General features: G+C 38.5%; 2 protein-coding genes across 2 annotated transcripts in view; one reads left to right on the forward strand and one right to left on the reverse strand.

The window, feature by feature from the left end:
- Nucleotides 1–27,464, forward strand: part of CD96 (CD96 molecule) — an 89,911-nt gene that overhangs the window by 15,168 nt on the left and 47,279 nt on the right. Inside the window, exons 4-7 of the mRNA XM_033091779.1 lie at nucleotides 9,953–10,160; nucleotides 11,594–11,649; nucleotides 22,875–22,965; nucleotides 24,858–25,046. Coding sequence (XP_032947670.1) covers nucleotides 9,953–10,160; nucleotides 11,594–11,649; nucleotides 22,875–22,965; nucleotides 24,858–25,046 — 544 coding nt within the window. The remainder of the gene's footprint in view (nucleotides 1–9,952; nucleotides 10,161–11,593; nucleotides 11,650–22,874; nucleotides 22,966–24,857; nucleotides 25,047–27,464) is intronic.
- On the reverse strand, nucleotides 16,642–18,383 carry ZBED2 (zinc finger BED-type containing 2). Its single transcript, XM_033091757.1, has one exon. It carries the CDS (start codon nucleotides 17,544–17,546, stop codon nucleotides 16,893–16,895), a length of 654 nt encoding a protein of 217 aa, XP_032947648.1. The 5' UTR covers nucleotides 17,547–18,383; the 3' UTR covers nucleotides 16,642–16,892.

Below are 27,464 nucleotides of genomic sequence, written 5' to 3' on the forward strand. Positions count from 1 at the left end.
GTAAGTGTTGCCCTTTTCAGTGAGTAACTTCAATGATCTTTAAATATTAATGCAGTAAAAATGAATAGCAAATATCAACAGGGAAGGAAGGAAGCATGCTGGACGAGAGGCAGGCATTATGTGGAAGGTTGGGGAATGGTGGGAGGGCACTAAGTTTCCTTCTAACTCAGCAAGTTTCTGGGTCTACGAATGCACTCATTTAGAAATAGTTTCTAAAGGTTAGTTTCTATTTCAAGCTATTAGGTTGGTGCAAAAGTAATTGTGGTTTCAAAGGTTAAAAATAATTGCAAAACCATAATTACTTTTGCACCAACCTAATATATATCAAACCATGACTACAGAAAAGAGTGTGATGGTTCTCTGGACAGGACCCACATCCAGCAAAAATCCCTCCTCACAAATATCTGTGTTACACACAACATATGCCAAGGGATAGACCCCCTTTTTCCAGAACCCTTACTACTGAATCCTGGGAAATACATAACATTGCTTTAGATCAGAAAACACAAACCTTAATGCTTATAAAGTATAGGTGAAAAATTTACCTGAGAGAAGCAGGACCTCTATTACAAATAGCCACTGCTCAGCTATCGTATTGCCGCAGGGAGTGGCAGGCCCATAGTTGCTACGTTTTCTGACTTTAAAAAAAAAAAAATTGAGAAATTTGGATTTTTATGAGACATTTTCCAAGGCAAGCTAACCAAATGGTAGACAGGTATTAGCCAATATACTAGAGGTGCCAAAAAAATACATACACATGACTTGTATTCATCTTTTATTTTCAGTATATATTATTACAGTTTTAATACAGTTTTTTCCTTTCTTAAAATGTGTATACGTTTTTTTGGCACCGTCTGTATATAGCAGAGCTCTAATACTATTAAATCGATAACACAAGACTAACACAATTATAGAGATAATCATAAACACAGTTTTGAGAATTATGAGGGTGTCCATTTAGGTGATACAGAATATGACTATATTAATTTTTTTACAGCATCACCATAAAAAACACAAAATTTTAAAATCCTACAGAACTTGTAGATCACCATGAATGTGGCAGCTGATAGTTTGCAAAACACTGTATTTGCATGATTTATCATTCATATTACAAATTACTATATTTTTGTAGATTGTCTCGAAAACTAGATCCTTCATATAAAAATATTTCTCTGGGGATGTGGCAAATCCAAAATAACTGACTTGCAAGTAGGCCTTAGAATACAACCTACTGATAATTTTTCCCTGTCTAGATAATTTTTTGTATAGTCAGTAGAATGAAAAGAAAAAATATTCTAAAATAACTTTCTCAAACTGTCATAAGTTCTACAAAGTCTCTTTGTCATCTGTCAGAGAACACTCTTTTCCTTTTATAGGTTTTGGCTTCTAAAACTTAAGACTTCCTGAGCATTAAGTCTCTCATTAGTCTGTCAGTGGTTCTTAACAAACATGACGCAATATGGTTCTTAGAAAAAGAAAAAAAACAGTGGGATGACCTCAGGAGGACAGAAACCCACTAAACATTACAGTAATGGAAATGCACTTTCTATACTTTCCTTACATTTTTAGTATTTTCGACCAATAGGTAAAAAGTTTCCACCCTAATTATCATAAATTCAGCTATCGATGGGAATAATAATAAATAATAATAAAGTTTAACAAAGCTTTACTGTAGAGATTTTTGCAGGCTAGTAAGTTGATCTTAAGAGTGTGTAATCCGTTTTTCCAAGCAAATGTAAAGCCCTCACTTGGCCTATGTCTTTCATGTGACTCGGAGCCTCTCCAGGATATTGCCACTCACTTCAAACCTCTCTAGCATTTTGTATAGTGCCTAGAATATAGGCACTCAATAAATACTGAGTGGGTCTGTTTCTCTTTGTCTCCTTCCTCCACAGTCCTATTCATTGATCTCGTATGAAACCGATGGGCACTAAGTTGATGCTGGCTGTTTCATAGGTTAATGAGTTGCAGCTCATTATCAGTGACTAGATGACTGATAAGGTATCCTTATCTAGTAGTTTTCTTTAAGAAAACTAAGAAGGCTAAATGGACATCATCTCTGGATCCTGCCAGGACATTTTGGATAAATGAGGGGCAGAGAATGCACCTAAGGTCACACACACAAAGAGTCCTAAACTTCTGCTAGAACCTCAAAGCATGCTGTCACTTTAAAGAATGCATCATGATACAGACAACTTCAGGAATCTTTTTGAAAGAAACCTCTCCTCAAAGGGAGTATTATATTGGCAAATGTGCTGATTAAATTCCTACTGTGCAGTCCCTTTTTAAATGTCAAAATCTATTTGCTCCTCTGATTTACATCCGTACTCCACAGTGTCGGCAGCTGTGGGATTCAGTAAGTCAGATATGAAATTATTTTATTTCCTCTTATTAAGGAATAAACTGCAGCTCTTGGTGTCATGACTGTGATAGGTCTTCAGAGGACATAAATATCCCTTGTAATTCCATTTTAGTTCTTTAATCTTGTGTTAAACTGGCAATAGTAATCACAATGATAAGTCAATTGTTCTCACAAGCAAGGTATAATGTGGCTTTTAGAAAAAGTTTAAGAAGTAGAGATGGTGAAGATGAACTCAGGAGGGCAGAAAACCTTATACCAAACACAGTAACTGTGGGAAGCTACACACACTCCCACTTCAAGTCTGTGTTAAATCTTGGAAACAATTTTATAAACTAAAACTATTTTAATCTAGGTCACTGGAAAACAAAAGGCACATCTTCTTATACGTGGAATTTTATAAAATCTAATTAATTCAGTTATGATCTTCATGGAAAAGGTTATTACTGGGATTCTCAGTTATCATTAAAAAATTATTTGGTATGTGTATCTGATCCCATAGTAAGGCTGTGTTAAATATGTTCATAGAATGGATCCTTTGCATTTTGTGTCCAACATTGAGCTAGCATGCGAGGTAACTAAGTAAATACAAAGGGTTAAACCTTCTGTGGACACTGAGGGTCCATGTGAATGGTGGGGTGATGTGTAAGAAATCATAAAATATGTGTATGTTTAGATGGGATGTAGTTGGTAGATAAAGGACAAGTGATATTTTCCCCATTTTATGTCCTTGGAACAAATATACAATAGTCATGAGGGAAATTCATATTCTGGTTGGCTTATTCTGGGAGCTTCCGTATGCACTCTAATATTCTGTTTTCATTCCCAACTATTGTCCTGATTTCCCACGGCATAAATTTCACTTCAATCCAAAAACCATATGTGAATCTGTTTTGAGTGCTAGGTCCTACAGGGATACAAACTATATTGGACATATTTCCTACCATGAAATACAATTTTGATAAAAATGTAAAAAATACAGGGAAAATGGCTTGATTCGAACTAGATGGACTGGGAAAGCTTCTTTCAGAGATAACATTTGAGCTGGATAATTAAAGAACTGTTGGCCAGCAAAGATAGACATGCACGACACCAAGACCCTGGGACCTGTGAGTACAAGTTGGTAATGGGGGGACGAGGGGGGGAGGCAGGTATTGAGGAAATGTTTGTTCCCCAAGTTGGTAGATAAAGAGAAACCCACAATTACTCTCTTTAAAATCGTGACAAGGAAGGGAGGATATTTCAGCAACTAGTTCAATATTAGCAATAAAGGAATATAACTAAAATCTAGATGCTTGTGTTTCTTTAAATTTGTATCTATAAATGTATCTTTTCAATATTCTTTTTAATATTTATGATGTACAAAAGATACATTTACAGGTAAAATTTTGGTTTTGGGATGCTTTCTTTTTTATTTTCATTTTTATTTATTTTTATTTTTCAATTACAGTTGACATTCTATTAGTTTCAAGTGTACAGCATAGAAGGTAGACATTTCTATAACTTACAAGGTAATCCCCCTGATAAGTCTAGTACCCACCTGGCTCCATATATAGTTATTACAATATTATTGACAGTATTCCCTATGCTGCACTGTTTTGTAACTGCCAATTTGTACTTCTTAGTTCCTTCTCCTTTTTTGTTCAGACCCCCAACCCCCTCCCATCTGGCAACCATCATTTTGTTCTCTGTATCTATGAGTCTATTTCTGTTTTGTTTGTTTGTTTTGTTCTTTTGATTCCACATATAAGTGAGATTATATGGTATTTGTCTTTCTCTATCTGACTTATTTCACTTACCATAATACCCTCTAGGTCTGTCCATGTTGTCACACATGGTAAGATTTCATTCATTTTATGGCCAAGTAATATTCCACTGTATATATGTACCACCTCTTCTTTATTGAATCGTCGTCTATCAGTGGGCACTTTGGTTGTTTCCATAGCTTGGCTATTGTAAATAATGCTGCAATGAACATAGGGATGCACATAAATTTTTTCAAATTAGTGTTTTGGATTTCTTTGGATAAATACCCAGAAGTGGAATTGCTGAGTCATAAGGTAGTTCTATTTTTAAATTATTGAGGAACCTCCATACTGTTTTCCATAGTGGCTGCACCAGTTTGCAATCCCACCAACAGTGCACGAGGGTTCCCTTTTCTCCATGTCCTCGCCAACACTTGTTGTTTGATGATTTATTGATGATAACCACTCTGACAGGTGTAAACTGATATCTCATTGTGGTTTTAATTTTCATTTCTCTGATGATTCATGAGATTGAGCATTTTTTCATATGTCTCTTGGCCATCTCTATATCTTCTTTAGAGAAACGTCTATTCAAGTCCTCTGCCCATTTTTTAAATTGGATTGTTTGTTGTTTGGTGTTAAGTTGTATGAGTTCTTTATCAATTTTAGCTATTAACCCCTGATGGGATTTTTTTGGGGGGCCGGTTATATCTCCTTGGGCAAGGGAAACAAAAGAAAAAAAAATAAACAAATGGAACTACATCAAACTAAATGTTTTTTGCACAGCAAAGGAATCCATCAACAAAACAAAAAGACAACCTACCAAATAAAAAAAAGTATTTGCCAATGATACAGTATGGCAGTTACAAAATAGTCACAGAGATTGTGGGGACAGAGTCCCAGAAAAGCAGTTTCCAGGCTCCAGCCTCAGTGGAAAGGTGCTGGCTCGGGTAGTAGATGGCCATCAGCTGTTACCAGTTAGCCATTAGCCACTAATATAGCTGCCGTGGCTACGCTGGCAAGGAGGTTGGTTGTTGGTTGGTTGGCAGAAAAGGGATGGCAGATTGCAGTTAGCAAGTGGGGTCAGTTGGCAGAGAATCGGACCTCACGTTGTGGATACTGTGGCTCCTGCTTCCTGTGTCTCCAACCCAGCCGCCAGCGAGAATATAGTGGTATGACTCCCCTATCTATGGCTCCGTGGGTGTTCCTTTTTGGCCTCACCATATCCTGCGTTCTTGTGTGGGGAGCGGGACCAGGGACCCCACATAACACCCTGCATGACAGGGATGTGAAGTGCAGCATAGGGAATATTGTCAGTAATACTGCAATAACTATGTGTGGTGCTAGGTGGATACTAGACTTATCTGGGGAGTCACTTTGTAAGTTATATAAATGTCTAACCACTGTGCTGTACACCTGAAAACTAATATAATATTGAATGTCAACAGTATTTGAAAAATAAAAATAAAAAATGTTAGCATTCCAAAACCAAATAAATAAATGATTAAATAAAATTTTATCTATAAATGTATCTTTTCACTATACTCTTTTTTAATATTTGTGATGTCTTATATTTAAACAAAAAGTGAAATGGTGCCACAAACAATGCTGGTTTCCCATGCCTGGAAGCCTAGCTATTCAGAAAACAAAATTGACAGCTTCTCGTTGAAGGCAGCTGACCCTAACTGTCTTTACCATAATCAAAATTAGAGTGCTAGCCAATCTACAGAGTGTTGACAACCAGTTTCGATAATTAGAAAAATATTGTTCTGGTGTTCTGCAAAGTAGATGTGGGGAGCTTTGCAAGCAGCTGCTTTGACAGCACTAACTGGATGGAGAATAAATGGAAGAAATGTGAAGATAGGATGCTATTTGGAAATAAAGAAGTAGCAATCGATACAGTTAGCAGAATTTATTGAATGAGCCCTATACACTCAACACCTGCATGTGCTGTGGTCAACACAGCCAACTCTGACATGGAGCATGGGCCATCCAGAGATGAAATAACATCACTAAATCAAAAAGTATCAAGGTCCCCTTATGTGGATTGAAAATTCCCATTCTAGTACAGAAATAGGAAAGCCTCCACAAATTATTTTCAGGTTTATCGGGTTTTTAAGGGATATACTGAAGCAGTATTTCATGATTCTATATGACCCCACCCGGCCCTCATCATGCAAATTATTTTATGGAACTCCTGTACCTAACTTAATTATGCATTTATTTCTCTTCTATGGGTCTGATTTTGTATTTGTTTTTCTTGTGAAGTTGTTCTCCTCAGATAAACTCTAAGCAGAAAAGTGAAGGATTGTTCATTCTACTGCTTTTGTGAGGCTGTATATAGCAAAGCCCTTAACAGCATGAATTTTGGAGGGAAATTGTTGTTTTCAAATCCTGGCTCTGCATTTACTTGCTGTGTGACGTAAGAGCTAGGTTTAGGATGAGTAGGGCTTTAACTTGGGGGCACAATTTAAGGGAGTTTCAAAGGAAAAAAAAATCAATAATCAAGATACAAATATGAGTAAGATATTTTTTATATCACAATTTAGGGAAAGTCAATGATGAACAAATATCAACATTTTTAAATAAAGGCAAGCTGTGGTTTGTTTTGAGAGCTTGCTGTATTGTTCAAGGAACAGTATTTTCCAATCAACCTGTGCTCCCTGGGCCTTCGTGGCATCATGTCCCTCACAGGTACATGGATAAGAGAGTTGACAGAAGAGAATGGATTGAGTAATGACTGACTTCATGTGGTCATTCTTTACAGTTTTAATTGGAGAGTTTTTATTAACTTCCTCTACTTAGTCAAAATATGGGAGGATATTTTGATAAGTGCGTATAGGGGCACACATTTTTCCTTTTGTCTCAGAATTCATGTCTTGGATACGTTTCCTAACCTGTTTTACTTCCCTCCTCTATAAAAAGGGACCATTATAGTACCAACCTCATGGTATTTTTGTGAGGTATAAATAAGGTAACACAACTAAATAACTTAGTATATTCCTATACTCAGTATGTATTAAAAACTCATTTCCAAAGGGTTAGTTTTATAGCTCTCCATAATTCCTCAGTTTAATCGGGCAGATACTGAATACTCCTGAAGTAGCTAGGCAATCATCAGTGTGGCTGGAGGACAGTGAATTTGTATTAATTGAACATCTATTGAGCATCAGGATTAGAGTACGTTGGCTAATTCAATCCACATTTCCTATTCCATCATAAGGATTCAACAAGTTGAAAGTCCCAGGAAGTTTTAGAAGTACTTATTAATATTTTAAAAAGTTGTCAAAATTTTTCCTTTGAAGAGCAAGAAAAGAATAAATTAGGCAAGAATAAAGACTCTGTCTAAAACCCTCTTACCAATCTGTTTCCTACAGACCCTAAGATCATCATTCTCAGGTTGGAGTTAAAGTATACTCTGTGACCCCTAGAATCAGGGGGTGCATGACTCCCAAGGGCCCTTTGACTCAGCAAATTGCTCAGACCTCAATAATCTACATGTTATATAAAGGCCTCTGGCCTCCTGGAATTTCTTGTAAGTTTTTCATTTCTGATACTCCAGCACGTCTTCTTCTTTGTTTTATGATGGTTTGGTTTTCATTACTGCATATTGTCTCTGAGGCTTGCTTGTCCCTGGTGCTGGTCATCTCTGTTTTTAACGATGTGACTTAAGTAACTTCTTACTTTGTGCGATGTTTGAGCAAGTTCCTTAACCTCAGTTTTTTCCAGATTGTTGTAATGAGTAAATAAGATCAGATTTGAAAGAACTTTGCACAGTGCCTAAAACATAGTAGGCACTAAATAAATTTAAGCTATGACTCATAAGAACATAAAATTTCCGTAGTGGTCATAGTATGGTGTTGCTATTCTTTCTCCCTCTCCCAGCTCTAGACATTGCACTACTTGCTTACACTAGTTTTGCCACCTCTCCTCCCGTCTGCTTCATGAAGGCAGTCATGCACGTAGAGGTTCTTGCCTCGTCCCCCTTATAACTGGGACTCTAGTTCTCTCAGAATCTCCAGATGTTGCAGGTGACAGGGCACACTTTGCAACTGAATCCCATCCTTCACAACAAATAAACAAACCCTTCTCTCTATAACAGTTAACTGCCTAGAAAAACAAAAGAAACAAACAAACAACTTTGAATAAACTTGTGTGTGTGCGTATGTGTGTATCTTTCCTCCATCAGTTAAACCACCCTGGCTTGTCACACCCAGGTACACGATAAAGAAAAAAGCAGTTTTTTTCGCCAATCTCCATCCAACCTCAGCCTCTGACTGCCCTTTTTCCCACAACAAAGTGACAGATGGAAATCTTCCAGATGGCGAGTCATTTACTAAATGACCAAGAAGCATTTTGAACTCCAAGATCCTTACAAATACAGTCCCTGTGCATAAGCAGGAGCTGTAAAATTAAGCTTGTTGTGCTGAAGGACCTGCAGGGGGAGCCTGCCTCCTTAATTTTTGGCCTCCAGATTAGCAGATGCTGAGTGAAATGTCTTCCACTTTTTTCTGCTGTCACCACTCAATACTTAGGGCTCCTTTGGGAGGACCTGTCTCCGGAATTTAAGCTTTCTCCCTTTAATTTTCTGTACCTTTCTTCATTAAGAAGACAGCAGCACAGACTCGTAGGTCCTTTGTGTGGGTATAAAGTTATAAACATTGCTTCTGGAGTAAGTCTTAAGCATGGTATAATTCTCTGCAAACAGTATACACACACACACACACACACACACACACACACACATATATAAATCTGATACAAATCATAGTCACTTAAAAAATTGTGTCTTACATAAGAGTTCTTACTAAATATATTCTGGAAATAGATATATAAACTAGTTAAGAAATCTACGTTCATGTTTCTGCTCCTAGCCCATACCTGAATTCTCTCACTCACCTGGCTTCCAAATTTCTTCTACCCTGAATTTGTTTTATTTTTCAAACTAGAGATTCCAAGTCACAGATCTTTGTTTTCTTTATTTTATGACTTCTTCCCCATCAGACGCACTCCTGTTCACTCTTTTCCACTTGAATTACCTTCATTTCCTCTGGCCCCTGCACATTATGACTCATCTGTTGTTTAGAGTTAGACCTGGACCATTAAAAAAAAGAAAATGCCCCAACCTGGGTCTCACTCCAGAACAACTGATTTCAAATCTCTAGAGAAGATGCTTATGCATCAGAATGTTTCCAAAGCAACTCAGTTGAGAATACTGAGTGATAAAAATGGGGATGAGGACATAACCCTTCCTCTAGCCTTGTGCCCCTCACTTTCAGGTGTCCAACCTGTACTTATAAGACCCTGAGAGTGAGTGCCTCCTTAAATTTTGTGCCCTAGGAGTCTCCTTACCTCATTCTAGTCCCAGCTTTCAGAGGAGCTAACATGAGACCTTTTATAAAGTAATGCTGGGAAAAGAGGGTAACTAGTATAATCATCCAGTTAAGGTGAAGATTTAATACACAAAACTGATACAGCTTCCTCGGCACATCTTAACATTAAGATTTCTGAACTTAAAATGAGAATTATGATTTGCCATTAGCCCCCAGTGCTGTGCCCCCCCAAATCCCACCCCAGATATGCAGCTTACAGAGGGTTACAAAGGGGAAGTTTTAATCAGAAGAGCAGCAAGTTTCTATTCATGTTATAAGAGGGTGACAGTAGTTTTTAACTGAAAGTCAAGTGCAATGATACTTTGACTAGTAACATACTAAATGTCTCTTAATTTCAATTCTTCATTCATAATCTCTATCTTTACAAGATGTGAAGGAATTAATGCATGTGAAATACCTAGCCGAAAACTGGCACAATCGAGTACTCAATAACTAGTAACTATTTTTCTCACCAGGAAGATAATGGAACTCAGGAAACACTTATCACCCAAGATCATTCCATCAGCAATTCCACATTATTTAAAGACCGAGTCAGTCTAGGTACAGACTACGGGCTCTACCTCTCTCCAGTCCAAATCCATGATGATAATCGGAAGTTCTCTTGCCATGTTATAGTCCGTCCTGGCAAAATTTTGAGGAGTTCCACCACGGTCAAGGTTTTTGGTAAGAGTTTTTGTTCTCTGGACTCCTTCGGTCCTCCTGTCAATGTCTCCTGCTTCACTCTCCGCTAGAGAGGAAGCACCCTGTTAGCTGCGGTACAGCGGTGCAAGGTAGTTAGTCTGGAGTTGTTTACCTTGATAGTTGTCATTCATGTTGGGCGTGGGGATGAGGGTAGGAAGTAAAAGAATGATGATTTGGTTAACAGAATAAAATCACACAGAAAGCCATAAATAAAATCACACAGAAAGCCATAGACTGGTCCATTTTCTGGTGACCATTACCTTATTTATAATTTTAATGTTTCCTAAGAATACTGGAAATCTCTTTAATTATATATAACTTCCAAAGTCTAATTGCTTAGTTGTTTAATTGTCTTAGCTGCTTCCTGGAGCAAGATAGAATAAGACCAGTGTGAGAAAAGGTGATAAAACTTAGCTCTGAAAAACTCTGCACATCTCCCCTCACCCTCACCAAGGCCAAGTCCGGTGAAGACTGTCTCGCTTCTCCAGCAAAGGAGCCTGCAGGGATGGCCCTCTGACTCTGCAGGGTGCAAATTAGGAGGGAAATGTGAAAATTCTGTTTTGCTCAGTGATGCAAGGAAATATTAATTAACAGAAACCCCTAGCTTTAAATATTTTTTTTCATCTTTTTTACCAAGAACTGGTTTTTTTTTAATGGCATTTTTAAATTAAGGCAAAAAGAATAGCTGTACTTTCCACTCAAATTAAATCTGCTGTACTCAAGAACTTGCTTCAGTTCAACATTTTGTACTCAATGTCTACTTTGTGCTGAGCTCTGTTGAGTGCTAGAGATGGAGAGACGAATAAATAGTCTGGCTTTGAGGTACTAACAATCTAATAGAATAACAAAGTCACTGGAATAGTCCCTGATATTTTCTAGTACCAAGCAACTAAACAAGCATCAATGTTTTTCTGTCCCTTCCGAGGCCTATAAATTATACTGTGTTTCTGGGCCTTTGGACATGTATAATACTCCCCTCTCCTCCATAGTCCCCATTTGATTTGACTCATCCATAATCATCATTCAACTATAAGTTAGATGGCTCATCTTTCAAAAGCCTCCTCTTGTCCCCCAAGGTTGGGTTAGCAGCTTCTCTTAAAAGCTTTTTTTTCAAATCCTATATGTCCTCAGTTATGAGACTTATCTCAGTGTATTCTCATTTCTAGTTTATGTATCTGTATTTTCCACAAAAATATAAATTTCTTGAGGGCAGTGAAGATGATTTGTCCACCTTTGCTTCCTAGGCATCTAATATTCTGCCAAACATAGAGTGGGTGTTAATAAATACTTGATGAATGATAAATCTTTCACACACACACACACGCACACGCACACGCACACTCACATACACACACACACACACTAGTGGCCAGGTGGCATTCAGTGATACTAACTGTGTTTTATTTGCCTTTAAGCTGAGCCAGAAATCCCCATGATTGTGGAAAATAACTCCACAGATGTCTTGGGAGAGGTGAGTCACATTAAAGCCTTTGAAAATTTATAGTATAATAGACCAAGGTGTGTCGGGTTGCATCGTTGTCCAGAATGTTTTTTTTTAAGGATATTACTCGTTGGCCTTCAGCCAATTAATTTCTGGTAAGGAAAAAGGAAAGCTGAATTGATTCTAGATACCTACTGGGAATCCTTACTTTCTGACTTAGGACTCTCAGAACTGTGATCCGTGATCCTTAGTCCTTAATTTTCCTGGAAAAAACAGTCTCAGTAGCTTAAATTTCTCTTTAATAAAATTGAAGTAGTTAGTAAAGGAAAAGTAGGGCAGAAAGCAGTGTGACTTCTGGTGGAAGAATGAGTGTTATGCTCAGCTGACATTTAATTTGTTCTAACCCATTTCCTGTACCAGCTTTCTCATTGTTTTTATTTTGAAGCTAACAAGAGGAAGTGTGCCCTTCTGTACTCCTTCAGAACCCTGGCTGTTTCTTAGGCAGTAGGAGAAAAGGCAGGAGAAAAGCAAAGGAAAATAAGGCCCTCGGACTTCAGGTTTTTTAGGTAGTTCCCAACCTCTTACCATTGGGATCTGAGTTCACTTGCCAGCTCTTCTTGCTGACTGTGACCTTGGGCAAATGATTTTACATCTTTGTAGTCAGTTTTCCCACTCATATGAAGGGGATAAGAAGAGTGTCTGCACATTATTGTTGTTTATAAGAATCAAACGAAAAAATGTATGAAAAGTTCTTAGTATATATAGTATGGCATATATTAAGTGCTCAATAAACATTATTTTGTTGTTTTTGTTGATATTACTATTATGTATGTTAATCAGTTGTCTTGTGGCATTATGACTTCATTCAAACTCTTCAAAACCCCAAGTAAAAGAAATATTCTCATTAACTCTCAAACATTACCTGTTACATGGGATGAAAGAATATCAGTCATTTAATTTGACAGCTGAATACAAATTATAGCTCAGACTCACTGGGATGGTTTTAGATGAGTGTATATATGCATTATCCAAATAATTCAAGTATTTGTGTCTTTTGTTGACTATTAGTGTTTTAAATAATTGCTATTGTAGTCCTGAGCATATAGAAAAAGATTTTGAAACTTTTGTCCTTCCACAATTAATTTTCAGTTTTATCAGTGGACTTGAATTCAATAATTTAAATAAAATAATCTAATGGTGCAGCATTTGGTAGGTGGTTTTTGTTTCTTATAAGGATTGGATTTCTTGTAGGTTCTTGGTGCCAGTGTTTACATCTAATATGGACTTAATCTAGATATATAGCCATAAGGTTTAACTGAAGAATTCCAGTTTTTTTAAAAAGGACTTTGTCTTACATGTTATCAATGTCCTCTTTGTACCTGTGCTTGCCTAGGTGCTGAGTGGGAAAACCAGAGAATCTCCCTTCTTGGGGAATTAGTGAATAATCTCTCACAAAACCCACATAACAAGCTACAGGACATGGCTTGTCTATGGATCTTTTAAGCTCTTGCCAAACATTAGCGATTCTTCACTTTAATAAACTTACAATCCCCATTGTATTTTTAATAATTTATGAACACTCCAAAGCCCTTTTGCATGCTTTTATCACATGATGCTCCCAACGGGCCTCTAAAATAGGTAGAGCATCTGTCATTTTACAGATGAGAAATTGGGGCCTGGAGAGTCTGAACAACTGGCTGAGTCACTAATAAAGGACCAAGCTGGGATGAGAATTTAGCATGCCCGTATCCAGGCAGGATTGTATAATGAAAGGAGATCATGCTTCAAGGGCAGATAGAACTAATGTCAAATCCTAGTTTGACCCTTAACTACGTAGCTACCTCTCCTCACCAAGTAATTAATCCCACCAACTCATCTTTAAAACTGAGATCATAATAAAGATTTTGCAGGGTTCTTAGGTGAATTAGATTTATGCGTGGTAATGAAGTACATGAGACGTAGTAAATGTCTCAGGAATATTTATTTCTTCCCCACTATTTATCATTTACTCACTCTTTCACACATTCCTTCGTCTGCATTTATATTCATAAATCTACTTTGTGATTGATTCTAAGAGAGAGTGTGCGACAATGAAAAAAACAGAACATAGATTGTGGAATCGGATAGACCTGGGTCTGAATTTTCCTCCATCAATGATTAACTCTGGCTCCTGGAATCTCAGTTCCTTAGCTTCCTGTCAGTGGACGGGAGCAATGATCCCAACCTCACAAGGGTGATGTATGCATAAAATGAGAGAACATATGGGAAGGATCTGCCATCTGGCTACCGGAAGTGTTAGGCGGTGGTGATTTCCTACCTCCCCCCTTCATCACTTAGCACCTATTGGATGTCTACTATATGCTGCATATTCACTACACCAGCAGCCTCTATTAGAACAATAGGGATTTGGTAAGTTGTGTGCAGTGTTTTCCAGCGTTATTAGTTAGAGTTATAAAGTTTATGATTAATTTAATTTTCCTGTAAAATAGATAACCTCCCCCATTATTCTAACAATAATGCCTCTCAGGCCTAGACATACCAGGATGTCCAAGGAGAGTGTCATACCTGTGGATGTCGTGTTCTTGTGTGTTGCCCAGACTGAGGCTTCACCAGGGTTCCAATATGGCACGCAGCCTTGCTCTGTAGCTCAGATGGAAATGGGACCTTCAACTTAAACCTCAGAGCCCCACCATGCAGCAGATTTTTACATTAGAGCAAAAGAGTCCCTCAACCCAGAGCCTGTGGCTCTCTACACCCAACTCTGATGTTGCAGCAAAAAAGGGCACAAGAGAGATGCATGAAAACTCCAGACCTGACTCACAATTCCGTCTTTCCACAAGTCACATGTCTCTCTTTATGCCTGTGCTTTATGCTCATCTCCTTGGGCCTTGTCCTTGTAACTCTTTATTGTTATTATGTTGACAAAATTTAGGGAAAAATATATAAAGAAAACTACCTAACAGGAAACAGGAAACAAAAGCTGTTGGGGTTAAAATACTTAAAAGGAAGCGAGCCTAAAATAGTAACATATAAAACACACCATAATTTAAAAATACACATAGCAGTGTAGCAGGACAGCTCCAGTAGTTGTTGGCAGAATTTGTTTGCTTATTTAATTTTGGTTTTGCAAAGCCTGAATCTTTGTTTGTAAAGATTCATTCTTAAGCTCCATTCTGTGTGTGTGTGTGTAAGATCAGGTATTGAAGCCGCTTTCCTTTTCTTTCTTTTTTTTTGTTCTGGCACCCTGTGCCACATTAAGGCTCTGAGTCCAAATATCCAGCCTCATGACTGCCAGCGGCCATAATCACTGTGGTGGTGAGCTCCTGAGCTTTCACCACGGCTGGTGAGGACACTCAAAGGGACACCACACCCCAGTGGATAAACCACATGGGAAGTGAAATCTTTTATATCAGGCAGGTTTCTAGGGGGAAAAAAAAAAAGAAGAAAAAAAAGAGTATTACAAGACTTCAGTGCAGCCTGGGTTTTTCATAAGCCTAGTGCCTGGACTTGTGTTTGTTCCATAAACAGCTCACAGGGAAGACAACTCTGGATGCTAGAGCTTCTGCCAGAGTCTAAGAAGAAGCAGTAAGAGGGAACCACATAGGTATGGGCTGAAAGAGGCAAGACGCCATTATTCTCTTATGCCATTATTATATTCACTTTCAGGAAGGTTAGTGTCCAGAAAGTACTTGGGCTGTCTACAAGAGATGGACATACTGTGTTTATCTCGTCTTGTCTTCCTCGGTGCTCACCATCCCCTCTTCCTCAATCCCAATCCAGTTAAAAAAAAACAACAAAAAAACAAAACAAAAAAAAACTAGAGACATCATCCAAAACAGAAGTTAGCTCTTGTGCAAAGGTCAAAGTAGTTCTCACTTTGATTTTATTCTATTCCTGAATTAGCATTTCAGGCATAGCTTTAGCAGCCCAGGGAATTTTTCTCTCCTAAGGAGTTCTAGGCTCCCTTTATATGTATATATATTTTTATATATATATATATATATATATATACACACATATATATATATATATATATATATAAAAGCATTGCTGAATATTTAAAGATGAAAAGTTTAAAAAAAGAATCTGAAAACAATGAATGGATACGCAGTTAGCATTTTAGACGCAGGAATAAAATCCAAAACCTACTGCTCAAATGGACGAATGGTCTGTGTGTTCTGTGAGAACAAAACAAAATCAACTTACCTCATTAAAATTGACCTCAGAATCTAAGAAGATGTTCTCTGTCCTACCCTCCCCCCAGGCATTGTTTTTTCTATCTTTACAGGATGATTTTTTTCTAGGGAGCTGTCTCTCTTCTCCTATGTTTACATTTTTATCTTTCTTTTTTACTTTTCCGCTGTTCTTTATTTCTCCTTATTTACTCCATCTCTCCATCTTTTTCTTTTTCTTTCTGAGTTTCTTTCATCTCTTCCTCACTAACTCCTTCTTCTTTAACAGACCTTAATATGAAATTAGATTATGTTTTTAAATATTTATAAATAAATTTTCATGTCCTCTATTAATGTTTAATTCAAGTGAGTTGAAAAGTCTTTTGTTCTCTTTGTGCTAAATACGCATCAGTTACTTATGTGTTAAATTGTTGAAAAGACTTACAGGATTCAGACAGGTTATACTGATGAAATAGCTTTAATATAAGCAGGTGGTATAACACTGCAACAATGGGAGAAAGATATATATTGGAAGGGACTGGAGATCTCAGGCTCTAGCTTCTTTGTCCTTCCACTGCTGGAATCCACAGAACGAGCTTTGTATGCAGTTCTCAAATCACCACCAGTAGGCATGCAAACACCTCAGTCTCGGGAAGCCTAAGCTCTGTTCCTGGCAGGGTCTCTTGGAGTGAGCTGGTCACATAAACGCATTCCAGCTACCTGGCCAGACTCAACTGTCAAGCCCTTCAGCTTCACTGAAACCAAGTACTAGGCATAAATCCCATTATTTTCACTCATCGATGCTGACAGGCTGGTACATTCTGCCCCCAAACAACTCATAGACTCATGGTGGCAAAACAACATTTATCTTTACTCAGTACATTTCAAAGTTTTGGTCAGCACAGCTCTAGGAACCCTATAGATGAGCATTTGGTCAATTCAGACCTGCTGAGATTAACCCATACTATGCACTCTTTCTCTTAAAAAAACAAAACCTCACTAAATTGCTTTGCTATTAATATATATTTAAGCTGAAACTAAAATGGCTCTTTGCTATGAGTCTAAAGTCAATGTTTCAGAATAGATTCCCCCAAGCCCAAGTTAAACGAAATGGAAGGGATGGTCTGCTGCAGGCTGCTCTGTCTTTCTCTGGCAGGCCTCCTTCTCGGCCCTCACCTTCCATTTCATCTCCAGGATGGCCCTTTCCACCTCCTCCAGGGCTCGCTCTCTCCGTTCCACAGCCCTCTCCCGCCATTCCACTGCCCTCTCCCTCCTAAGAACTTCCTTTTCTCTTTGGCTGGCCCATAAAACCAGTGTCCCCACCTGCTCCAGGAGTCTGGCCCAGTCACCCTCGATGCCCATGGAGAACTGGGACCCTTGGGCCCTTGGGTCCTGGCGCTGCCCTGCCTGCACGTGGCCAGTCTTCTCCAGCTCCTCTCTGTGCATGCTCTTCAGATGCTTCCACAGGGCTGTGGTGCCCACATTAACCCCAGGGCCACGGCTCACCTGCCTGCCACACAGGCGGCAAGTGGCGTATTGGTTGGGGTGGTGCCCAGCACGAGCGGGGGCCAGGTGAAAATACTCCCATGCCTCGGAAAACCGAGTCCCCTTGTTGTGGGGTATTGGGGTGGGTGTGGCACTCACAAAAGGGCCAACCAGTTCTCCCATCTCACCAGTCTCCTCCTCCTCCTTCATCTCTAAGTCCCCTTTTGCCTTCATCCTGGTTCTCTCCTCTTCTTCCTCTTCCCGCCTCATCCTATCTCCTCTTCTATAGCTCTCCTTGAGCTAAAAGTTTTAGTTGCACCACAACTAAGGCTCAGTGTATACGTGGGCAGGGACTGAGGTAACTCCTGGGAATTTGCAATAATAGTCAAAGTCTGGCCACACCTGGATGGTGGGATGTTCCTCCCTTCTGCTTCCCTGGAGAGTCAGGGTAAGTCAGAGCCAAGCAAAATGGCCTCTGAGGCTCTCATGTATATTCTCCCCGTGCTCTGAATATGTACTGATCCCTCCTTGGCTGGCCCACAGAGACAAAACAAATTAGTGCAACAATTATAAAGCTTTTTAGCGAAGTCAGTGTTCTCTATGTCAGCCACCACCACGGTGTTTTTGAATATTGAAAATTTTAGGTTTTCTCTTGATTCTCCTCCTGGCTGCTTCCACTGCCTCAGTGCTCCTGGATACCTATAAAATGTGTGTGGAGACAGGATTTGCAGCCTCAGGGTTCAGGCAGTTCAGGACGTCCAGGGCTGGAGCCTTACCGGGTCTTCCTCAGTGTTGGTAGCAGCAAGCATGGACAGATGCTGGCGTGGGAGAGACTCGTGCTTCCTAAGAACTGTTGTAACAGCAGTCCAGAAGCTATAAAGCCTGCCAGGGTCTGGGTAATATGCTTCCTAATGTGAGGTCAGTTTGTACCTTAGAGAAGTCCTTCTGGGGCCAGAATCCTAAAAAATCCAAACAGCAGGCTTAGCTGTTTTCAGCAGAAGGAATGGGCGTGCACAGAGGAAAAAGAGGTGGATCACATCTCCACTGTCTCGGTGTCGCCTGGTGGTCCTCGGCAAGCAGCTCACTACTCTCCACCTTCTCTGGCATGAAAACCTGCAAAGCCAATAGCTGATAAGACCTTCCTGACAGGAGCTTACTCCAGATGTTTAGCTTATTTACCCCATTTTAAGAATAAAAAAACTAGATGTTAAATTATATTACATTTTTAAAGCAGCCTTACCTCTGACTCACTTCTTGAGTGATTTCTTAAGAGAATGAGAGCCTTTATTCATCAAACTTTGCAACTCTGAACAGTTAGGAAACACTCTCCCGCCACAAGTGGGTACTTACAGGCAAGCGCCGCTCTGGTCTTGCCTCTGATGGCTCCACTGCAGGGCGAGTGCCCCTGCTCCTTGGAGAAGGGCATCTCCAGTTCCTGCTCCCTCCCACTTCCAGGGGAGCCTTGTTTCCAAGTGGGTGTGTCCCTGCCTGTGGGTTTTTCTGCTACAGACACAAATGCAAATTTTCCCCTCCCCCCCATCATCAAAAAGATGTTCCTGGCTAATATCTTGTAGTAAAACAGCAAATCCAGCACTTACATGCTTTAGTTCTGTTCCCAGATAACTAGATCACCTGGCTCTCAAGCAGAGGAGATTTAAGGGAATAAGGGTGGAATATGAGCAGAGAAACCACATGCCTCATAGAGCACATTTTGTTTCAAACATTTTGTCCAATTGTCAGACCAGGAGTCTCAATTTGGTTTAGAAACTAGATGTAAATGCAGTAAGTAGAAAGCCAAAGAACTTGAAGGAAAGGGAAGATTAATGAAAGGAAACCCTCGAATTCAAAGAAACATGGCAAACTGAGAAACAAATTTGGGGTTGTTTGTTATTATGTAACTCGAGTTGGAAAAACTGAAACACTATTGGCTTCTCTGTTCAATTGGAGTAAAATATAGGGATAATCATAACTTTAGCCAAAAATATGTGTTTCCATACATATTATAAATAAGTGTGTGTGTGTGTGAATTTAAGAAAGAAAACCTGTCAAGAGGAGACAGGCGCATTTTAAAGAAGGTGTCCTTGGAAGAAAAAACCTTGAATTATAGGAGAAAAGATAAAAATGGCAGAGTGAAAGACATATAGAGGCTAAAAGTTAAATTTCAAATAGAAAGAAAAGATGGGGTGGGAGGAAAGACCCCAACTAGGAATGAAGGATGGGTAAACTGTTACCAAACTCAAGGAGTTCGTTTGCCTGTGCACATCAAAGCCCAGTGAAACTTGTACAAGAGTTTGCAGCAGAGAAAGTAGAGGTTTATTTAAGGACATGGCACCAGGCCTGAGACACAGGTGAGGTAGTGCTCTTAAGACCCAGCTCCCCAGTGGCCTCTAGGGGGCAGGTTACATAAGAGAAAAGTCATTAGTCATGGTAATGGAGGGGACTGGGGTCGTAGGCCCTACTGATCAGTCAGGGCTAGCATAGGAGGCAGTGATCATTGCAACGGGTCCTGATGGCAGTCACGGGGTGGTTCTGTCTGATTTCAAAGGAATGGAGCCTATAAAGTCATTCTGCTTCCATGGATCTGAAGCTGAAACACAACTGAGGTCAAGATGTTATCTTTAGTTTGACCGAAACTCTATTTCTGTGATCAACAGACCTGAGGCTTTGTTCCCAAGACTGTTTGACGCTGACCAGAATCTGATGTCCTAAAGGCTTAATGAATAAGGAAGCAGTTGTGCTGTATGTGCAAAGGTGGAAGGATCAGGAAAGAAAAGAAGCAAGTGGGTCATGGTGCTATTTAGACTAGACAAGGCCAATCTGAATCACGGAAAAGGAAAAGAGAAAAAGTCATTTTAAAGAAGTGAAGTTTGTGCACAGTGACAAAACAAATAGAGAAACATTTTTTTTAAAAAGATTTCTCTTTTTAGACTAAAAAGTTAAGTGTTTTCAAAACGATTCCATGAAAAGCCCTTTGAATAAGGTTCTGGCCAAATTTAGGCAAACTGTATGCGGGATAACTGACAAATGGTCACCATTTCAGTATTTTATCTGTGGAAATAAGGAAATGAGCAGTCTCACAGCCAGATTTGGATCCATTTTTCTGACTCATCAGTCTCATCATGCTCCAAGCATCCACTGGCTTCCCTCTGCTTCCAGGACAACATCCCCAACTCACACCTGATCTGTGAACCCATTCCATCTGTCTGTCTTTGTCAATTCCCCACTACTTTCCAGCACAGACCACCTGTAAAGCCCAGGCCCATCTCTTCCACAAAATATAATACAACTCTGTTCTCTAAGTTATTCCCAGATTTCACCCTTCTCTGAACTCCTACAGAACTGCTCCTATTACATAATATTTTGGCACCTATTACATAATTCTTTGTGTTATTTCTCCTTTATTCCATATGTACTTAGAATAATGTGTTGGAGAAACCAATTATTTGGTTTGTCTCACAGATGCAACAGGCACACAATGAGTGAGTGAATGATTTTACTTCTGAGCAGTGGACCGTGTGTGTGTGTGTGTGTGTGTGTGCTTGTATATGTGTGCATATAAACTTTTGTGTACATTTACTTAATTTTTTTTTTATTTTTACAATTTAACATGGTTTCTTTTCTTACTCATTTGAACCAAGTAGAAGTTCCCAAATAAAGACAGTTCTGCTTGCTCAGCAAAACCGTATACGCTGACTTGACGTTTCAGAAGATGTTTGACTTCAACTTGAAATAGCTTAGTCCGCAGCTTTTCAATTTTTGAGACAGCTTTTCAGGACAAGAACCATATTACTAAACAAAATCTTGGAACACAGTCTAGAGATGAGTAGAATATTGCAAGTCTGAATCATTCCATAAAATCTGAATTCAAAGAATCCACAACAGTTCAATCTTTTTAACATTTCTATTAAGTTAACAAGAGATTTTTTTCAGTGAGCCACTTGCCTCTATGAAATGGTGGAACCGCCACTTGTTACTGATGTTACCACATCATCATCTTTTGGTGAGTTAACTGACCATGGAGGAAATGCATCTTAAGAGTAATTAAAGGTATTGACATTAATACAAACCTTTACACCTTTTTTTTTTTTAACATTTCATGTTCTATAACTCTTACGTCCCTTCATGGACTACCTAGAAATAAACATCAGTCATTGGTTATTGTAAATAAATGGAATTCTTTTTTCTTCACTTAATAAGAATATATTTTAGGGGGGCTGTTTTTTATTTTTGATATTCTAGGACAGAAAGTAACGTACTTTTATGGATCTGCATTCCTGTCACATGCATGAAGCCCCACTGTCAAGTGTTGAATGAGTGGAAAAACTGAGAGTTACATTGTTTGCTTCCTATAATCTTGGATACAACAGATGGCTTCCTCTGAAAGTCTCATTATTTCCTGCAGATTTTTGTAGAGACATACTGAAGTATGTTAAGTTGCACCTCAGTGGTATCCATCCAGAGAAATGTAACTTATTATGCTTAAGTTTGGTTTCTCAGCTCCATCGGTCCAGACTCTTGGGGAGTAACTAGTCTCTGGGGAAATGGGTATATCAAGCATCACATACGCTTAATTGTTCTTTATTAGTTAACTAGCATATTCATCAATTGTGGAAAATGTTTGAGAACTAAGGACAAGGGCGGGTCATATGTAAAATATATACATCTCCATGAGAAAAACTATCTCAATAAATGGGATTATAATTTTGTAGTATCTGAGATAAAATTATGAGGATCCAATGAGTCTTATTGGATATTTTCACTAAGCTGTTGAAGAAATCACCATCTCACAAAGAGGAAACACAGTGTTGGAAATAAAACATAACTAACTCTACCTCTAAGCTTTCTGGTTTCGTAACATAAGCTACCTGTTCTTCTATTTCTTTCTTATTTCAATACAATGCCTTTTGCCAGGAAACCTCTTGGATTGGAATTGAGGTAGCAGAGTTTCCAATTGTGCCATCAACTGCATTCCTCTACCTTTAACCATTCTGTGATTCTGTGCCTTGGTTTCCCCATCTGTCAAATGCCAATAATAAGGTGTGTCGTACCCACCCTATAGGATTGTTAAGATAGCAAAATGAAAAATGAATTAGGAAAACCCTTTAAAAGTCAAAACTGAGATATTTATATTAAGTGGTATCTGTGGTTGTTGCTACAAATAGTACTTTACATTATTTGGGGAATGGAAACAACCAACATACGGTTCTCTTTTAGCTTTTAGCCTAACAGAATATTATTCTCTGGCTTCTGCCTATTATAGCTTCTTCCTTCTATCTCTTGGTTTCCATTTATTACTATTTTATTCTACCTATGTAGAGTTGTGATTTTTTTTTCAGAACCCAGAATCCAGACTTACAATAGTATTATCCTAGATTCTTTTTAAGTTGAGCTAGGATTCTAGCCATTAGTTTATAACATCTTTATAAGAAGAAGTCTATTTATAGTTCACATTTTCACACAACCTCTTGAAAGTAAACACTGTCTTGTTAAATGTGGAGAAAATAGTGATCTGCCAATTTACCTCTTGTGAGATGTAAGGGGCACCAGTTTCTCCTGAATTTGCAAATAACCCTTTCTGTATCCTGTCTTTACCCCCAGAAAATATTTACCTGCTCACTGAGGAATGTATTTCCCACAGCAAATCTCACATGGTTTATAGACGGAAGCTTTCCTCAAGGTGAAAGCGAAGGTAAGGAAATCACTCAATGGAAATGAGTTTGGCAAACAAAGAAAGAAAACAAAGAACAATAGAAATTGCCATTGCCTAAGTTGATCTTGGCATTTAAGAACAATTCTCATTCCAAGAAAAACATCATCTTGCCTACCAGATGCCACTTTCTGATATCTCATCTGATACCTCCAAGGGAATCAGGCGGGAGGGAAGGGTGGGCGGGTGAAGGGTGGAGTGGTGATAACACTTCCCTGAGTGTATTAATAAGAAATAGAGTTGACTTCATCAACTCACATATACACACTAATGTTTTATTTGACTTTTAGTAAAAGCAGATCTCTTATATGAGGGTGAAAAAGTTTAATTCAACATACATTTATTAATAATTTCATTTAGTTCAATTAACTTAGTACCACTGCTTTAAGTCAGTAAACAAATGATTGCTACATTTTTTTGTAAGGATCTGGGTGGAGTGAAGGTGGGAGGTACTAGCGGAAGTGTACATAAAGAACTTGGCTTCATGACAAGGAACATGTTCACCGGGAGGATTAAAAGTTCCCGAAATGGGAATACACATTGAGACAAGCTCAGGGGAGAATGCACAAAGCCATACTTTCCACAGGTGATAAACATGACAGCCTCTCCCAGAACAATCCCAGCCATCTCCTACCTGGGGAAAAAAAAAATCCCTTCCCCTTTCTCCTGAGTCATTTTTTTCCTCTAAGTGCAATATAATTTCAGTATTAACTGAGCCATACAGTTCTTGTTGCAATATTATTTTTAATTGAGAAAGTGAAAAGTTTATGTTGATGAATGATTGTATTGATTCACTTTGAGGCTGTTATTGGTTTTGTTATTTTCACTTCAAAAACAGTTCACCTATAATAATGACAGGATGAAATCCTGAAAATACCTGTTAAATGTGTTTTCATACCTTTCCTTATAGATATGCCATCCCATTAAATAAGCCCTGATTTGATGTGCCCCTTACCCTCCCAGCCATGAGGCCAGACAGTGTGGGCAGAATTCTACCAGCATACAACTGCATTTATTTAGAACTTTAGCAGGTAATACTAACTTCGGAACTAGCAGTTAGAACCTTTAATGTAAAGAATCTGTGAGGGATTAGAAAAACAATGGCCTATGATGACAGATGGTTTCACATTAAATTCCTACTGCCGTGTATGCTATTTAGAGGTTGTTCTACTGCAGCAGTTAAACAGAGTTCTATTTCTAAAGAAGACTCACAGGGCCTAAAATGACCATAGTTATAAATCTACAGCTTATTTCAGGTAAAGGATACAATACAGCCACTCCATTAAAGGAAGGATATGTATTACATGTACTTTACAACAAGGTGTGCAGAGAAGTCAGGCATGGGCTCCTTTGTCATCCTTCTGTAAGGGGGACCTGTAGAAGGAGGAACCACCAATATGGCACAGAACACCGCAGGAGTGGGGAGCCCCAAATAGAGTCTTGGCTGAGGTTGTTTTATATTTTACTGGTCACTTCAGCATATTCCTGCTGTGTACCAGACTCAATAGCAGAGCCCTCCCTGATTCTCGCCCAGGCCACGTACAATTCATCAATCTCACAATTATCGATACATAATGCTGGTGAGCTGGGACACTTGTCCCCAAACCCGCTGGACTCATGGTTACAAAGCAACACTATTAATCAATACATTTCACATCTTGACCATGGATCAATGCCATGCAGGAACTTGAGCAAAACAGTTCTGGTTAATTCTAGGCCTGCTGGAACATACCCTCACTGCACAGAAGCTGCGGTTTGACCCCTTTAGGGTCTACAGTACCGTAAATCGAACCATCTCCAGCCATGCCTTGGCATCACCCTATGGCTCATACAGAAAATGTTGGTGACTGACCTTGTTCTTATCTGTCTTGTAGAAATGGGCATTACTAATGAAAGGAGAAAAGACAAAAATGGATTTTTCGAACTGAAGTCTGTTTTGAAAAGGATGTATGGCAATAAACCAGCCCAGTCAAACAATGTGACCATCTGGTGTATGGCTCTGTTTCCAGGCCCTGGAAATAAAGTGTGGAATATCTCATCCAAAAAGATCACTTTTTCCCTGGGTGAGTTGTCTGTTTAATAAGGTCAACAAGGGGTGGTCAAGAATGCCATAAGTTTAGAACATTTCTAATTGGAACAAATAGAATATTTATTATTTTCATGATATTTTTATCTCAGAAAACTCTCTCTACACTATTCAAAATGATTACATTTCTAAGTAGCAAGCTTTTTTTTGACAAATGGGACTCTACTGAAAAGAATTTCTTTATATAAAAAGTAGCTGATTTCTGTTTTCAAGAATTTCTGATGAATACAGCAAAATTTTTATTCAAATCTATTAATAATGACTCTTAAATTAACTAGCATTTTGTTAATCTTCCATGTAATTAAAATTAATACTAATGTATTGATGAGCAAGAGAGATTTTCAAAATCCTAAAATTTCCTCTGAGTCACTAAGAACATAGAATTACATACAGCACTTATACTTAGGAATGGATAGACCATGTGTGAGATAAAAATACCTTAAGGATAGGGATTATATCTTAATGATTTTAGTACCTGTCGTTTGAAGCACAGAATCTGTCACCTAGCAGATTTAATGTTGAAAATCGATATGTAGGATCACTCTACTTATTCCAACATTTGATTAACCAGAATATTTACTACTTTGAACCAGATCAAATAATGTAGATTTTACTACATAAAAGATGTGAACAAATGTTTCAACAAATACCATGACAATAGATTGCTTATAAAAAAAAGTAGAACTTGTAATGACAACTGTCCAATATGCGTATATAACAGTAAAGTAACACCTTTAAAGTTAAACACATTTGCAAATCATTATTAAACTCTGTAGGACTATTAACATTTTTTACCACCTTCCTACTTGCAGAGATATTGTGATCTATAACATACTCGTAAAAACCAGAATAACTTATGAGAGAAAGAGTTTCCCTTTGTTTCAAGGCCACAGACTGCATCTTGGGTCCTTCCCAGCTGTGTCACTGCAGGCAGTTGGTTCCTGTGACCCTTGGATGGAGAAAGGTACACAGCTCAGTGCAAATCCATTGCCCTCTATTCAAAAGCAGGTGCCAGTCTAATACTAGGACAGTGATACCATCCCTGTAACTCTGCATATACTATATATAGTATATATACAGTAGGTGCCAAAAAAAATGTGCATACATTTTAAGAAAGGAAAAAACTGTATTAAAATTGTAATACTCAATATACACCAAAAACAAAAGATGAGTACAAGTCACGTTTGACTTCTGTAATTACAAGAGGGGCTCAAAATGGTTACATTCAGCATAATTTTAATACATGAACACATTATCCTGTGTACTTAGAGTTAGTCATTCAGAAGTGGTCATGGGTGTACAATGAAACATCCATACTCAACTTTGCCTAATTCTTTAAAAAATAAATGCACCACTTTTCTAGAAGGCTAGACATAGTTAGGGCTACAGTCTTGGAAGAGTGTAAAAAGGTAACTGGTTCTCACATAGATTTTCCAATAGCTTTAGCAGAATCTAAGGACATGAGCTAAAGACTGGACAACCTCAAATTCCTAAGGAGAATACTATTCCCATAGAGAGAACCATGTTTTAAAAAACAATATTTTCTGATGTTAAAACTGTACTTGTTTTTTTGCTTGTTTTGTTTTGATTAAAGACTTGAGTTTTTAGAGCAGTTTTAGGTTCACAGAAAAATTAAACAGAAAGTACAGAGATTTCCCATATACTCTCCCCCGACACATGTATATTCTCCCTCATTATCAACATCGCTCCCCAGAACGGTTCATTTGTTACAGTTGAGGAACCTACGTTGACACATCATAATCTCTGAAAGTCCATAGTTTACTTTAGGGTTTGTTCTTGATGTTGTACGTTTGATGAGTTTGACAAATGCGTAATGACATGTACCGTCATTATAGTATCATTCAGAGTTGTTTCACTGCCCTAAAACTCATCTGTGCTCTGTCCGCCTATTTATCCCTTTCTCTCCACACCCAACCCCTGGCAAACACTGAGCTTTTTTACTATGTCTGTCTTTTGCTTTTTTGGAATATTATATCAGAATCATATAGTATGTAGCCTTTTCAGACTGGCTTCTTTCATCTAGCAATATGCACTTAAGGTTCCTCCGTGTCTTTTCATGGCTTGATAGTTCATTTTTTTTTTTTTTAGCACTGACTGGTATTCCATTGTATGTGTGTACCACAATTTATGAAACCATTCAACTACTGAAGGACATCATGGTTGCTTCCAAGTTTTGGCAACAATGAATAAGGCTGCTGTAAACATTCATGGGCAGGGTTTTGTGTGGGCATGAATTTTCAACTACTTTAGTACCTACTAAGGAGCAAAGGTGCTGGATTGTATGGTACGAGTATGTTTAGTTTTGTAAGAAACCACCAAACTATCTTCCAAAGTGGCTAAACCATTTTACATTCCCACCAGCGATGAATGAATG

Source organism: Rhinolophus ferrumequinum, chromosome 2 (assembly GCF_004115265.2).
Source record: "Rhinolophus ferrumequinum isolate MPI-CBG mRhiFer1 chromosome 2, mRhiFer1_v1.p, whole genome shotgun sequence".
NCBI classification, from domain to species: Eukaryota; Metazoa; Chordata; class Mammalia; order Chiroptera; family Rhinolophidae; genus Rhinolophus; species Rhinolophus ferrumequinum.